The sequence below is a fragment of the Amblyraja radiata genome, chromosome 4, assembly GCF_010909765.2.
Source record: "Amblyraja radiata isolate CabotCenter1 chromosome 4, sAmbRad1.1.pri, whole genome shotgun sequence".
Taxonomy (NCBI): domain Eukaryota; kingdom Metazoa; phylum Chordata; class Chondrichthyes; order Rajiformes; family Rajidae; genus Amblyraja; species Amblyraja radiata.
Window position 1 is genome coordinate 62,502,615 of NC_045959.1, and position 14,195 is coordinate 62,516,809.

General features: G+C 40.9%; 1 protein-coding gene across 2 annotated transcripts in view; it reads left to right on the plus strand.

The window, feature by feature from the left end:
• The first annotated feature begins 535 nt into the window (after positions 1-535).
• Positions 536-14,195, plus strand: part of abhd3 (abhydrolase domain containing 3, phospholipase) — a 60,883-nt gene continuing 47,223 nt past the window's right edge. The window contains exon 1 of one of the 2 annotated variants that reach the window (XM_033019618.1): positions 536-802. In XM_033019618.1, the coding sequence (XP_032875509.1) occupies positions 641-802 (162 nt within the window). In that variant the 5' untranslated portion in view covers positions 536-640. The remainder of the gene's footprint in view (positions 803-14,195) is intronic. The other variant, XM_033019619.1, reaches the window with a different exon arrangement.

The following is a 14,195-nucleotide window of genomic DNA, read 5'->3' on the forward strand; positions in this document are numbered from 1 at the left end:
ACCCAAAACCCAAAACGAAACCCACGTGGTCACCGGGAGATGTACAACCTCCAGACAGACAGCAGATGAAGTCAGGATCGAACTCGGGTCTCTGGCGCTGTGAGGTAGCGGCTCTACCAGCTGAGCCACTGTGCTACCCAAATAATGTTATCATTATCATGTAACATTATCTCCACACTTGAGGGTAATATATATTGCATGCCAATTCATCTTGAGTGTCTTTTGCATTTTTCAGAACGGCTGGCTAAATAAAGCATACTCTTGTCCGAAAAGCAATACTGTCTGCTTTGCTGCATATTGGGATCTGTATTTTTTAAAGTTCCATGAATTTAGAGAGCAAAAATTCAATCACTTTGTCAAACTGCAAAACGCATCATTCCCAGCCAATAAGATAAGCACATTAATTTAAGTGCAATTTGGTGAAATGCTGAAGAAAATTGCAGTTAATATTGTGATACTTCTCCAGCAGGTGGCATTTAAAGGCCTGAGCTAAGCCTAATATCTATAAATAGAATGCAAAGGGTATTGTGCTAGTGTGCCAGGATTGGGCTGAAGGACACAAGAATCTGATTTTGCAATCTCTTGTGTTCTGATGCAGCGTGCAGCTGGCCAGACCTCATTTAACTCCAGTAGTTAAGCAATGATTGAGGTGACATTGAATGAGAACTCGTTTACCAGAGATCTGACTGTATATTTAGAAAATCAGATCAAAATCAATCTGTCAAGTTCAGGAGTAGGTTTGTCTCTTGTTTTGGGATTCGGTGCTGCTTATGTCTGTTATTACCTGAGCTCAGTTGCAAAGGTAAGAATGTGGTTTACTGAATTTAATCTAGCCGTTTTATGTAAAACTTGTCTGCTGTAATAATGTCCTAGAAGGCAAAAGATGCTGCTGCAAATCCTTTAATGTTGCTTGTTACATTTTAAGCTTTGTTTGTTACTTTGCCAGGACTAGGGTTGCAGTTAAATCGATCCCTGCATGGGATAAGATTATGTGATTAACTCTCAACTGCAGACATTGGTCTTGTTGCGACAAAAGAAACTAGTTTTATTTGAAAATCTCCAATCTCATTTCCACTTCTGCATTGTCTGGGTCAGATTGGTCAATCTCCGCAAAATAGATAGCTGCAGTATGGTCAGTAATATCCACTCAAACTCTCTTTTACTCTGGGTATTCCTCTCTCCTTTTCATTCTACTGGCTTGAGTGCAGGTCCGGTTTGCTCAATAGTAATGCCTAATCCTTTGGTCAGTCGTTTTCCTTCCCTTCGATTATTAGTATCACTTTTAACTGTATTTTCTAAAATTATGACTTGCCTTATATCAATTAAACAAACACAATTTAAATTTATTGCAAGTTGTAACTAGATGAACTTCAGGAACTTTCCGTTCTGCGTGCTCAACAAATGATACGAGTTTGGAGTAAAATCTCTGCAGTGAAATCTACTCTCGATGAAGACGCAAGGAACTGCAGATGATGGAATCATGAGCAAAGCACAGGGTACTGGAGAAAATCAGGCAACACTTGTCAGGGATGAATGTGACTTTTCAGAGTGGGACCCTTCTTCTTACTGAATAAGGATCCCTATCTGAAACTAGACACAAAAAGCTGGAGTAAGCTCTTAAGAAGCAGCATCTCTTAAGAAAAGGAATAGGTGACGTTTTGGGTCGAGATCCTTATTCAGCCCCGAAATGTTTTAAAGCAGTTATCTGCAGTTCCTTCCGACACATCTCGATCTGTAACGTCGCCTATCCATTCTCTCCACAGATTCTGCTTGACCATCTGAGTTACTCCAGCACTTCATGTTTTACTCTGCTCTCAATGAGTTTACAAATGAAAAATAAATGTGCGAAGAGAGATGATCACCATCATAATGTGTTACTAAACCTTTCTGTTTTTACTGCTTGTCAAAAAGTCCATCTCAGACACTGCAGAATGTTTTATGGAAATTCCATCATGTTAATTACTCTAAACGCTCTCTGAAATATGGGTCACAAGAACTTCCATTAAGAGTTGCAGAGGAACAATGCGCCGATAATAACGGTTTTCATTTAAATTAAATATTCAGAACAGTCAGAACCATCACAGTCAAAATCTTTCCCCAGGATGGAAAAATCAAATATTAGAGGGCACAGTTTTTTGGGGTAAGGGGGAGCAAAGTTTATAGAGGTGTGCAGGGCAACTTTGTTACGCAGAGAATAGTGAGTGCCAGGAATACGCAGCCAAAGTTGCTGGTTGAGACAGATACAATGGTGGCATTTAAGAGGCTTTTGCATATGCAATGGGATATGCAGCAAATGGAGGGATAAGGATATGTGAGGGTAGATTCTTGATTAGTACAGGTGTCAGGGGTTATGGGGAGAAGGCAGGAGAATAGGGTTAGGAGGTCCCTCTAGGTGGTACAGTTCATAGATCAGCCATGATTGAATGGCAGAGTAGACTTGATGGGCCGAATGGCATAATTCTGCTGCTATCACATGACCTTATGATTAGAAATGGTCTTGGCGTCATGTTCGGCATAGATATTGTGGGCCGAAGGACCTGTTCTTCTGCTGTCATATTCTTTGTTCTATGTTCAATGTTCAATTCCAGTTCAATATAAATAATTACGATATGTAGCCAGCAACTAAAGGTTAGTAAACAATAAGTCCTGATCGTAAATACATGATACAAGCCATGTTGACCCCCTTGCACGAACAACCGGTTTGGGATGTCACAAGGAAATGGCGTCTCCTTTTATGTTCAATGAGAAAAAGTCAATGGACATGCTGAACCCCAATGTCAACTTCCCCTGCTGCATTTTTTCCCAACAGGCAGTTCTATTTGTGAAAGTACAGTTCGAAAACAAATAATTTGAAACAAAAATAAATTGCTGAAGTGTAAAATTTTGGCATCATAGAATTTTCACATATATTTTCTGAACTCTGAGTAGGATAAGTAAGTCAAACAATTATTGAGCCACCCTAAGTAGCCTTGTGAAGACTGCTGTAGTCCACCTTGTGAAGACTGCTGTAGTCCACATTGTGAAGACTGCTGTAGTCCACCTGGTGAAGACTGCTGTAGTCCACCTGGTGAAGGTACTCTTACACTGCTCTCAGAAGGATATGGTATTGTGATGATGATCATCTGATGATGTACTTGCTAAACATGATGCAGTGCAAATAGAAGGGGAATCTACAGGTGGTGGTTTTCCATATGCTGACCCTATCCCTCTTGGTGGTACAGTTCACAGTAACTGCGATATGTTTCGTAAACTTGTTTTGTACATTGCAGCTATCGTGTGCTAGTGTTGGAAGGAACAGATATTTATAGCCTATATTAAGCAGACTGCTTCATCCTGGGTTGCATTATTTACCCTGAGAGTTGTAGTTGTGCTCATCCATGTGCCTTATGGATGATGGACAGGGAGAGGGATTGGGGTGTCAGACGGAGAATTACATGTTGCAGAAAACCTGATCTTGTATCCATATATTTATGTAGCTGGTCCAGTTGAGCTTCTGATCTATGGTGATAATGGGGGATTTAGCGATGGTCATAACACTGAATGTCAGCCAAAAAAGGCCCTACACACAGATTTGCTGGCTGTCAGAGAATGTTGAGGAAAACCCACATGGTCATGGGGAGAACGTACAGACTCTGTACAGACAGCACCCGTAGTCAGGATCGAACCCCGGTCTGTGGCGCTGTAAGGCAGCAACTCTACCACTGCGCCACTGTGCCGCTCTTTTATATTTTCTAAAGGTTGAAAAACCATCTTGCACACGATTTAAGCTTTACTGGTGGGATTATGAAAATAGTTAACAGCATCTTTGCTAAATAATTGGTTACAGGCTTGAGCCAGAAACAAGTGTTTCATAATTAGATGTTTTACTTTTCCTTTATGTTTATTGATCATTTTGAAATTTGTAACCTGCAAAATTGCAATCATGCAGTTCCTTAACTTGTTTCTATTAAATGCTTTGGTCATTCTTTATTCACAGTGAGAGGAATTACACCTGTTAATCTTCTGTTCAAAATAAACTTTCGCATTAGCATGAGATAACATAGAAAGGCTGTATTTTACTTCTCAATTATCTGTGGTAGAAATGCTAGCTAGATAACAGTATTTGCCTTAGGGCCATGAGCAAATAAGTTACTGGACATGATACTTATGCAATAATTGTAAAATCGGTTCAGGTACCAAAGGGCATTCAACAGTGGTGACTTAACATGATGCAGTGCAAATAAAAGGGCACGTTCAAAGGGCATGTTATTTTCTGTTCTGTAGGGATAGTTAAAAATGTTTTAATAAACTGGTGCAGTGGTTTAAACTGGGGGTGGTTTATTTATAAAAACAAAAAATAAACTAAAATTGACCTAATTAATGTTTTATTTTGGAAAAATTGGCAGTAAATATTCCTGATGTGTGCCTAAATTTCTGACTGTCACCCATCGCAAGATATTCAATGAGATGGCAACCCATTTGGAATAAGCAATCACTTAATTTGCAAATCAGTGCAGCAGAAGGTCACTGGGTTTCTTCAGTGCTTGTTGTATTTGACGTTAACTGGTAAAGGGCCTGTCCCACTTACGCGACCTTTACAGGCGACTGCTGGCACCCGTGATAGGTCGCCCAAATTTTCAACATGTTGAAAATTCAGCGGCGACCAGAAAGATGCTACGACTCTTTGGAGACCTCTCACGATCATAGGAGACCTCTCACGACCATATAGGTGACCCCTGGCGACATGTCGCGGGTGACCTCTCACGACCACAGGAGACCTCTCACGACCATACAGGCTGTGTGGTCGAGAGAGGTCTCCTGTGGTCGAGAGAGGTCTCCAAAGAGTCACAGCGTCTTTCTGGTCGTCGCTGAATTTTCAACATGTTGAAAATTTCAGCGACCTATCACGGGTGTCGGCAGTCGCCTGTAAAGGTCGCGTAAGTGGGACAGGCCCTTAAGAATTCCTTAGCAATATCAAAAAAGAGAGCATGAGTTTCAAGTGCAACACTAAGTACTTTTGAAATCCTTTCATCAGCTGAACATCCTCAATTCATTTAATCAATTCCATCTATCTCTCCGCTATGAAAACGTCCACTGTCTACCTCCCGAACCTGAAGAATCACAGGCCTAGAGAGAGAAGCAGCTGAGAACAAGCTTGTAAACTCACCCATTTGGAACATATATAACCTTGTACGCATAGTCTACAAAATGCTGACTTCACTTTAACGGCTGGAAAATCACGCTGAAATGGCACAATTTTGTTCTCCAGGTGATTGAGGCCTTGCACTGTCAGCATTCATTTGGTAAATTTATCTTTCGAAATTCACTGGCTGAATTAATGAACATATATAGCTTTTTCTTTTACGTTTTAAGCAATTTTGTTTAACTCGTATCTATAGCAGAATTTATTGAACCTTAGAAATGAAATACTTTAAAAAAAAAACAGATAGCAAGCTGCAATAATAAGAATGTTAAAAATAGTAGATGCTTAACATAACTGAACAGCATTCTTGTGTGAAATCAACAAGGAACAATATACTGCATTCAGCACTGCAAAGAAACTGCAGTTACTGTTCCGAGACAAAAACAGTTTGTCGGGGAGAAACATTACAGTCAGGTTGCAACAGAAATTTATAAATGCCCAAGAAACAAATTCTACTTTCAAAACAAGGAACTGCAGTTGCTGGTTTACACAAAAGGATACAATGTGCTGGATTAACTTAGCGGGTCAGGCAGCATTTCTGGAGAACATGGATAGGTGATGTTTTGGGTCGAGACCCTTCTTCAGACTCTCATATGCTTTTGTTTTTTGGCTATTATGTTCAACTAATATGACTCTTACTGCACTGTTTGCATTTCAAACAAAATCTCTATAACTCAATTTAAAATAATTGATTCCAGTAAACAATTTAACAGTTCAATTCAGTTTAGTTTATTGTCATGTGTATCAAGGTACATTGAAATGCTATTGTTGCATGCTAACCAGCCAGCAAAAAGACAATACTTGATTGCATTTGATCCATTTACACTGTATGAATACATGGTAAGGGAATAATGTTTAGTGCAAGGTAAAGTCAGCAAGTTCCGATCAAGCATAGTCCGAGGGTCAACAAAGAGGCAGATAGTAGATCAGGACAGCTCTCTGGTTGCAGTAGGATGATTCAGTTGCCTGATAAAGCTGGGAAGAAACTGTCCCTGAATCTGGTGGTGTGTGTTTTCACACGTCTATACCTCTTGCCTGATGGGAGAGGGGAGAAGAGGAAGTGGCCATGGTGTGATAAATCCTGGATTATGCTGCTGGCCTTGCCAAGGCAGCGTGATGTATAAATGGAGTCAATAAAAGGGAGGTTGGTTTGTGTGATGGTCTAGGCTGCATCCACAATTCTCTGTAATTTCTTGCGGTCTTGGATGGAGCTGTTCCCATACCAAGCTGTGATGCATTCTGATAAAATGCTTTCTATGGTGTATCTGAGGAAGTTGGTGAGAGTTGTAGGGATCATGCCAAACTTCCTAAGCTCTCTAAGGAAGTAGAGGCATTGGTGCACTCACAATAATTTTACCAATCAAAAATTAACATGACGTAATTCTACTAGTGAAAGAAATAGAACAACTATAGAAGGAGCAGATTGTGCAGTCAGCATAATGGAGAATTGTCAATTAGAATATTCCCTTCTGGATACAGTGCCATTTTTCTTTCGGTTGTCCAAACACTCTGTTCAGCTACATGCTTGTTTTCAGCATGCACGGTGAATTGTGTACCAAGACTATCCAGAGTCATAGGCAAATCTTTACTGCTTTCAACTGCAGGACCCCCAAGCAATTGAAAATAAACAACGGGGAGTCTTGCTATCAATTACTGATATCATGTATTCCCATTGTCAAAGGGATGACATAAAAGACTGCCCTAGCTACCAGCAGCAGCAGAGAGATACTTTTATGAAACTGATACAATAGACAATAGACAATAGGTGCAGGAGTAGGCCATTTGGCCCTTCAAGCCAGCACCGCCATTCAATGTGATCATGGCTGATCATCCCAAATCAGTATCCTGTTCCTGCCTTCTCCCCATTTCCCCTGACTCCGCTATTTTTAAGAGCCCTATATAGCTCTCTCTTGAAAGCATCCAGAAAACCTGCCTCCACCGCCCTCTGAGGCAGAGAATTCCACAGACTCACCACTCTCTGTGAGAAAAAGTGTTTTCTCGGCTCCGTTCTAAATGGCTTACTCCTTATTCTTAAACTGTGGCCCCTGGTTCTGGATTCCCCCAACATCGGGAACATGTTTCCTGCCTCTAGTGTGTCCAAGCCCTTAACAATCTTATAAGTTTCAATGAGATCTCCTCTCATCCACCTAAACTCCAGAATGTACAAGCCCAGCTGCTCCATTCTCTCAGCATATGACAGTCCCGCCATCCTGGGAATAAACCTTGTAAACCTACGCTGCACTCCCTCAATAGCAAGAATGTCCTTCCTCAAATTAGGGGACCAAAACTGCACACAATACTCCAGATGTGGTCTTACTAGGGCTCTGTACAACTGCAGAAGGACCTCTTTGCTATTATATTCGATTCCACTTGTTATAAAGGCCAACATACCATTCGCTTTCTTCACTGCCTGCTGTACCTGCATGCTTACTTTCATAGACTGATGTACAAGGACCCCCAGATCCCGTTGTACTTCCCCTTTTCCCAACTTGACGCCATTTAGAAGTAATCTGCCTTCCTGTTTTTGCTACCAAAGTGGATAACCTCACATTTATCCGCATTAAACGTCATCTGCCATGCATCTGCCCACTCCCTCAACCTTTCCAAGTCACCCTGCATTCTCATAGCATCCTCCTCACAGTTCACACTGCCACCCAGCTTTGTGTCATCTGTGTTCAAAAGGGAACTGCAGATGCTGGAATATCGAAGGTACACAAAATTGCTGGGGAAACTCAGCGGGTGCAGCAGCATCTATGGAGCGAAGGAAATAGGCGACGTTTCGGGCCAAAACCCTTCTTCAGGTTTCGGCCCGAAACGTCGCCTATTTCCTTCGCTCCATAGATGCTGCTGCACCCGCTGAGTTTCCCCAGCAATTTTGTGTACCTTTGTGTCATCTGTGTTTGTTTGTCAAGTTAATCACTGAATCCACTGTTACTGAGCAGAGATGCTTCTTTGTACCTGGGTGTTTACATCAAGATAGTATATTGTGTTGAGATACAAGGAGAAAGACATGGCTCTTGACTGAATCCCAGGCCAATTCTATGTGCAATATTATACTGAAAAAGCAGTCATTTTTTTAAAGTAATGTAGCATATAATAAGTCAAAACAGAATTACCATCTTGCCCAATGTGAAGCGTGTTCATTAAAATTTCAGATCAAATCCCGGGGTAATGATGGTGGTAATATTTTTTTTCTTGAACTTGTGGGATCACAAAATCCTTATTGACTGAGTTTGAGTTTAAGTTTAGTTTATTGTTACGTGTACCGAGGTACAGTGAAAAGCTTTTGCTGCACGTTAACCAACCCGTGGAAAGGCAATACGCGATTACAATCGAACCATCCACATGATCTGTTGGAGTATAGATTTAAAAGAGTGGAGCAATTGTAATGCGTGATTTCAGATCCACTTCTGTGACCAGCACACAAAGAGTCACCTGGCTTGTGCACCATCTTGGATCATCTGTTTCCAAGTGTCAGGCCTGACAGTTCATTGATCAGGTTCAGGGACAAAAGCCCTGTTCTTTGCAGAACTAAGTGAAATGGGTGATTTTTCTCTGGAGTTTACAAGATTAATAGGTGAATTTATTGAAACGTAAAATCGTTTGATGTATTGACAGCAATGATGCCAAGAGATTCTTTTGGCTTGAAATCTAGAATTAGTGCTTTGTGTCTTGGCTAAGGAGTCAGCCATTTTAGACTGGATGAAAACAATTTAAAGAATTATACATTTTTCGTATTATGCACCCAAGTAATTGAGCATCTTCACGACTCAAATCAATAGATTTTTACATCCCAAGGAACCGAGGAAGAATGTAGGAACATACATTCTTATCGGTGTTTTCATGAATACATTTGAAGCAGAATTTCCTATGGCATTTTAACCATAGAAATAAGTTATTGTAAGTAGGTATATATGGGATACCTCACAAAATGTTAGTTAATTGCTTTAATAGTTAAAAGCTACATTGCTTTCTTCTATCTATTAGTCAATGTAAAAGAGTTTCAATAAAGTGTTGCTGTTGAAATTATGTTTTCATATCCCATCTACTCTTTAATCCACTCTTCATTATGTGCATAATAATTTTCAAAGTCACCGCTCACGCACCTCTCCATCATCCCTCATCTTCAATATTCCTGACTATTCTATCCATCTCCATCTCCCACTTCCTGTCTCCTGCCCCCCCCCCCCAGTCTGTAGAAGGGTTCCAACCTGAAACATCACCTGTTCCTCTTCTCCAGAGATACCACCCGACCGGCTGAGTTACTCCAACGCTTCGTGTCTATCTTCGATATAAACCAGCGTCTGCAGTTCCTTCCTACACATTCCACCTCCTAAGTACAAATTTCAAAATGCTGCTACATCCATCTTGTTTTTCAATCCTAAAAGTTCCTGAAGGTACCCATTTTTTGTAAATAATTTCACCTCCACAATTCTACCTTCGAATCGTCATGTGATAGGAGCAGAATTAGGCCATTCGGCCCATCAAGTCTACTCTGCCATTCAATCATGGCTGATCTATCTCTCCCTCCTAACCCCATTCCCCTGCCTTCTCCCCATAACCCCTGACACCCATACTAATCAAGAATCTATCTATCTCTGCCTTAAAAATATCCATTGACTTGGCCACCACAGCCTTCTGTGGCAATCAATTCCACAGATTCACCAGCCATCCATTTCATGAATTGACTACTCTTTCAATGAAGAATTTCCAGATCTGCTCTAAACAGTCTATGACTTCCTTTATCCTCTGGCTTTTTAATTTTGGCTTTTCATAACTATGTGACTTACTTCAATTTCTCAGATGTTACCATTAAATTTGAACAAGCACCCAATCGCACCCATAGTGACTCAGATATCATTCCTTTGTTCTGTCTAATTTCCTTCCCAGTCCACCTCCCAGAAAAAATGATTTGGCAGTCTAACTGTTAATGCAACATTAAGTGCTGAAAAAAACAGATTTCCATGGGATTGATTAGAACCAGGCCCTTTGGCCCACCAATCATCAATCATCTGTTCACACTAGCTCTATGTTATCCCACTTTTGCTTCACTCCTTACACACTAGGGGCAGTGTAAAGAGGCCAATTAACCTAGAAACTTGCACCTGATTGGGATGTGGAAGGAAACGGAGCACCCGGAGCACCACATGGTCACAGGGAGAACGTGCAAACTCCATGTAGTCTGCATCTGAGGAGTATTTTTACATCAGCATTTCATCAATACTCAGCTGAAGGTTAAACTTCATATTGTGTCTTCACACTGAGGGTTGTGGATGTTCAGTTTAGTTTATTAGTTTAGGTTATTGTCACGCTTTTATTGTATGCGATCCAGTCAGCGGAAAGAAAATACATGATTACAGATGAGCCATTTACAGTGTATATAGATACATGATCAGGGAATAACTTGTAGTGCAAGGTAAAGGCAGTAAATTCCAGTCCAAGATAGTCCAAAGGTCACCAATGAGGTAGATAGTACTTTAGCACCAGGGCCGGCCTTAGGGAGTGCAGTGCCCAATTGGGAACAATTTTGGTGAGCTCCAGGTTCCCAGCCAAGGTCAGTCAGCCCAGTCATTTAGTATATATTATGAAATTGTACACTAAGGTGCTATGGATTATACACTGTCTGAATCTCAGCTGCTCCCGTTTGACTATCAGTACCTCCACTGGCTTCCAACCTTTACCGTAGCAGCTAATTACCATTAAACTGCATTATGTGATTGGATACAATGTAGCAATGTTACAAAATTTTGAGATTTTAAAAATCAAGTCTGTAATTTATCCCATCAGATAAAGCATAAAAATAAGTTTAATTTGACACCTAATTCACTTTCATATCTCAAGTATTTAAAAAGTTATGGCCATTTTCATACTCGGAAATGAGCATCTTGTTCCCTATTGATTTTCTATGGACATAACAAAAAAGCTGTGATCGTGAACAGTCAAAAGCCCATAACTTTCTTAAAAATTAAGAGAACTGAATGAAATTTTCAGTTATCATAGATTGAAGCATTCTGAAACAAATATAAAATAATCTTACTTGGATGACCTGAAATTAAAGCATATAATTAGTTAGTTACCTAATTGTAGCTAATTTCAGACTTCAATTACTAGATCTAAACATCTATCCATTTCTTAATAAATGATTAACATTTTTAAATAGCCTAAATGTCCAAATAATATTCACAAATAATTCACAATAAAACATGATTTTTAAATCTCATTTACATTAATTTATAGACCAAATGGAAGGAATTTAGTGTTCAATTGCTGTAAATAAATGCCCATTTAAATCAGCTTTCCAGTGGGTCCCTGTGGAACGCGCTGGTTTAGAACGTTCACATTGCAGTAGATTTGTGCCTCAAATGCCCAGAAAAATACTGCGGGATATAATGGGGCCAAAATGAGCTACTCGCAATATTAAACTTTGTATAAAGGGATCTTTAGAAGCCCTTTTTAATGTAAAAATATACAACCTACCTTCAGATATTTGCTTTATGAGACCCTGCGGTTGCTGGCGGTCGCGGGTTTAGAGATTGATTTTTAAACTACTATAACTATTATACGAGGCCTTTAAAACTAATAATAGCTTTTGCGACGGGGTCTTCCAGCGATTTTTCGTTAATAATTAACTAGGCTGAACATCTTCGATTTGAACAGACTAGAGAAAATCGCGTTTTAAACCCGCCCCCCTCTAAACGGCGCCAAAATCGCGCACACCCGCAGCGACAGATTTTCAACGACGCTTCAGGTAGGCTTTGCAACATACCTATACAATGCCCTTGGAGACAGCGGCTGATTGGACGGGAGGAGACCTATTTGTTGATTGGACGGGAATTTTAAGGCCAGCTGGTTGGTGATTGGACGCAATCCCCTTAGAGACAGCGATTGATTGGCCGCCAAATAATCAGGCACAAAAAAAATGACAAATAGGAAACCAAAAATCACTGATCAGTGCGAACTCAGTGGACTATCTGGCTGTATCTCCTAACTAAACAGTATAACATGCAGGTACATTCATTTAAAATAAAATTCAGTGATTATTTCACATGATTTCTCATTGTGTAAAGCACAGTATCTGACCAATTTCTGTTTAACATGTTTGGTCTGCCGTGAGCATTTTTCTCTCCCAAAACAGTTCATATCTAGCAATACGATCAACGAACCAGACAGCAGTTGGACGCAGTCATGCGATTAGTAAGCGATTGAGTAGATTTGATTGGGCACCCTGAGCTTTTTTTTGCACTAGTATTAGGGTTAAGTTATTGAATTTATTTGTTTCTCATTTGTTCTCATACCATCTATGAGTATTGTGTTTACACGCCTGTTATGCTGCTGCAACTAAGAATGTCATTGTTCTGTTGTGGGTCACATGACAATTATACATTCTTGACTCGACTCTTCACTCATGCATTTGTGCAATAGAAAGCGGGTAACCATTGCACTCTGCGCCAAGTTAAAAAGAGTCAGCAGTTAGTCAGGAAGTGACTATTCGCCTCCAAAGAGCAACCCTTGTTAGGTGGCTTCACTAAATGGTGTGACTCAATATTCCTCCAGCAGTTTGTTTTTTTTGCTCAAGATCTGCAGCATCTGCAGTCGTTTGCGATTTAATACTATGTTCCGCTGCAATCTAACTAATGGACGGCCCATAGAATCATAGAATCATAGAAAGTAGGTGCGAGAGTAGACCACCAGGTCCGTCGAGCCCGCACCGCCATTCACTCATGGCTGAACACCAAACAGACACACTTACCCACAAACAGTAGACACAAGACACAGAACACAAGACACTACCCTCCCCTTTATACCGCTATCACCCCTCTCCACCCCAAGAACCGCGTGATCTCCTGGGGGAGGCAAAAAAACGGATAAAAACCCAGGTCCAATTCGGGAAAAAAATCCGGGAAATTCCTCTCCGACCCCAATCCAGGCGATCGACATTTGTCCAGGAGATCACTCAGGTCTACTATACTAACCATACCTAGGTCCATATCCCTGCCCTCTCCCCGTAGCCCCTTATCCCCTTGGCAGCTAAAAAAACATCTATTTTCGACTTAAATATATTTAACGTTTCTGCTTCCACTGCTCCCTGGGGCAGTGAATTCCACAAACTAACCACTCTCTGGGTGAAGAAGTTCTTCCTCATCTCAGTTTTAAAAGAGCCCCCCCTCACTCTGCAACTATGTCCCCTAGTTCTAGCCTCCCCGATCATTGGGAACATCCTCGGTGCATCCACCCGATCAAGGCCCCTCACGATCTTATACGTTTCAATGAGATCGCCTCTCATTCTTCTAAACTCCAAAGAGTAGAGTCCCAGCTTACTTAACCTTTCCTCATATGTCAATCCCCTCATTGCAGGAATTAATCTTGTAAACCTTCGCTGCACTGCCTCCAGGGCTAGTACATCCTTTCTTAAGTATGGACCCCAGAACTGTACACAGTATTCCAAATGTGGTCTCACCAATACCGTGTACAGCTGCAGCAAGACCTCCGTGTTTTTATACTCAATCCCCCTAGCAATAAAGGCCAAAACTCCATTGGCCTTCCTGATTGCTTGCTGCACCTGCATACTGACTTTTAGTGATTCATGTACTAATACCCCTAGATCCCTTTGCGTTGCATTACAACCCAGCTCCTCCTCATTTAGAAAATAACTTGCCCTATCATTTTTTTCCCCAAAGTGAATGACTTCACATTTATTAGTATTAAATTTCATCTGCCAAGTTGTTGCCCACTCACCTAGCTTATCTATATCCTTTTGCAGACTCTTCCTATCCTCCTCATCCCCTACTTTCCCTCCCATTTTCGTATCGTCCGCAAATTTTGATATATTACACTTGGTTCCCTCCTCCAAATCATTTATATAAATCGTGAACAACTGGGGTCCCAGCACTGACCCTTGCGGAACCCCGCTAGTTACCGGTTGCCATCCCGAGTATGAACCATTTATCCCCACTCTCTGCTTCCTATTCGTTAGCCAATCCTCTACCCATGCTAATATATTACCCCCAATCCC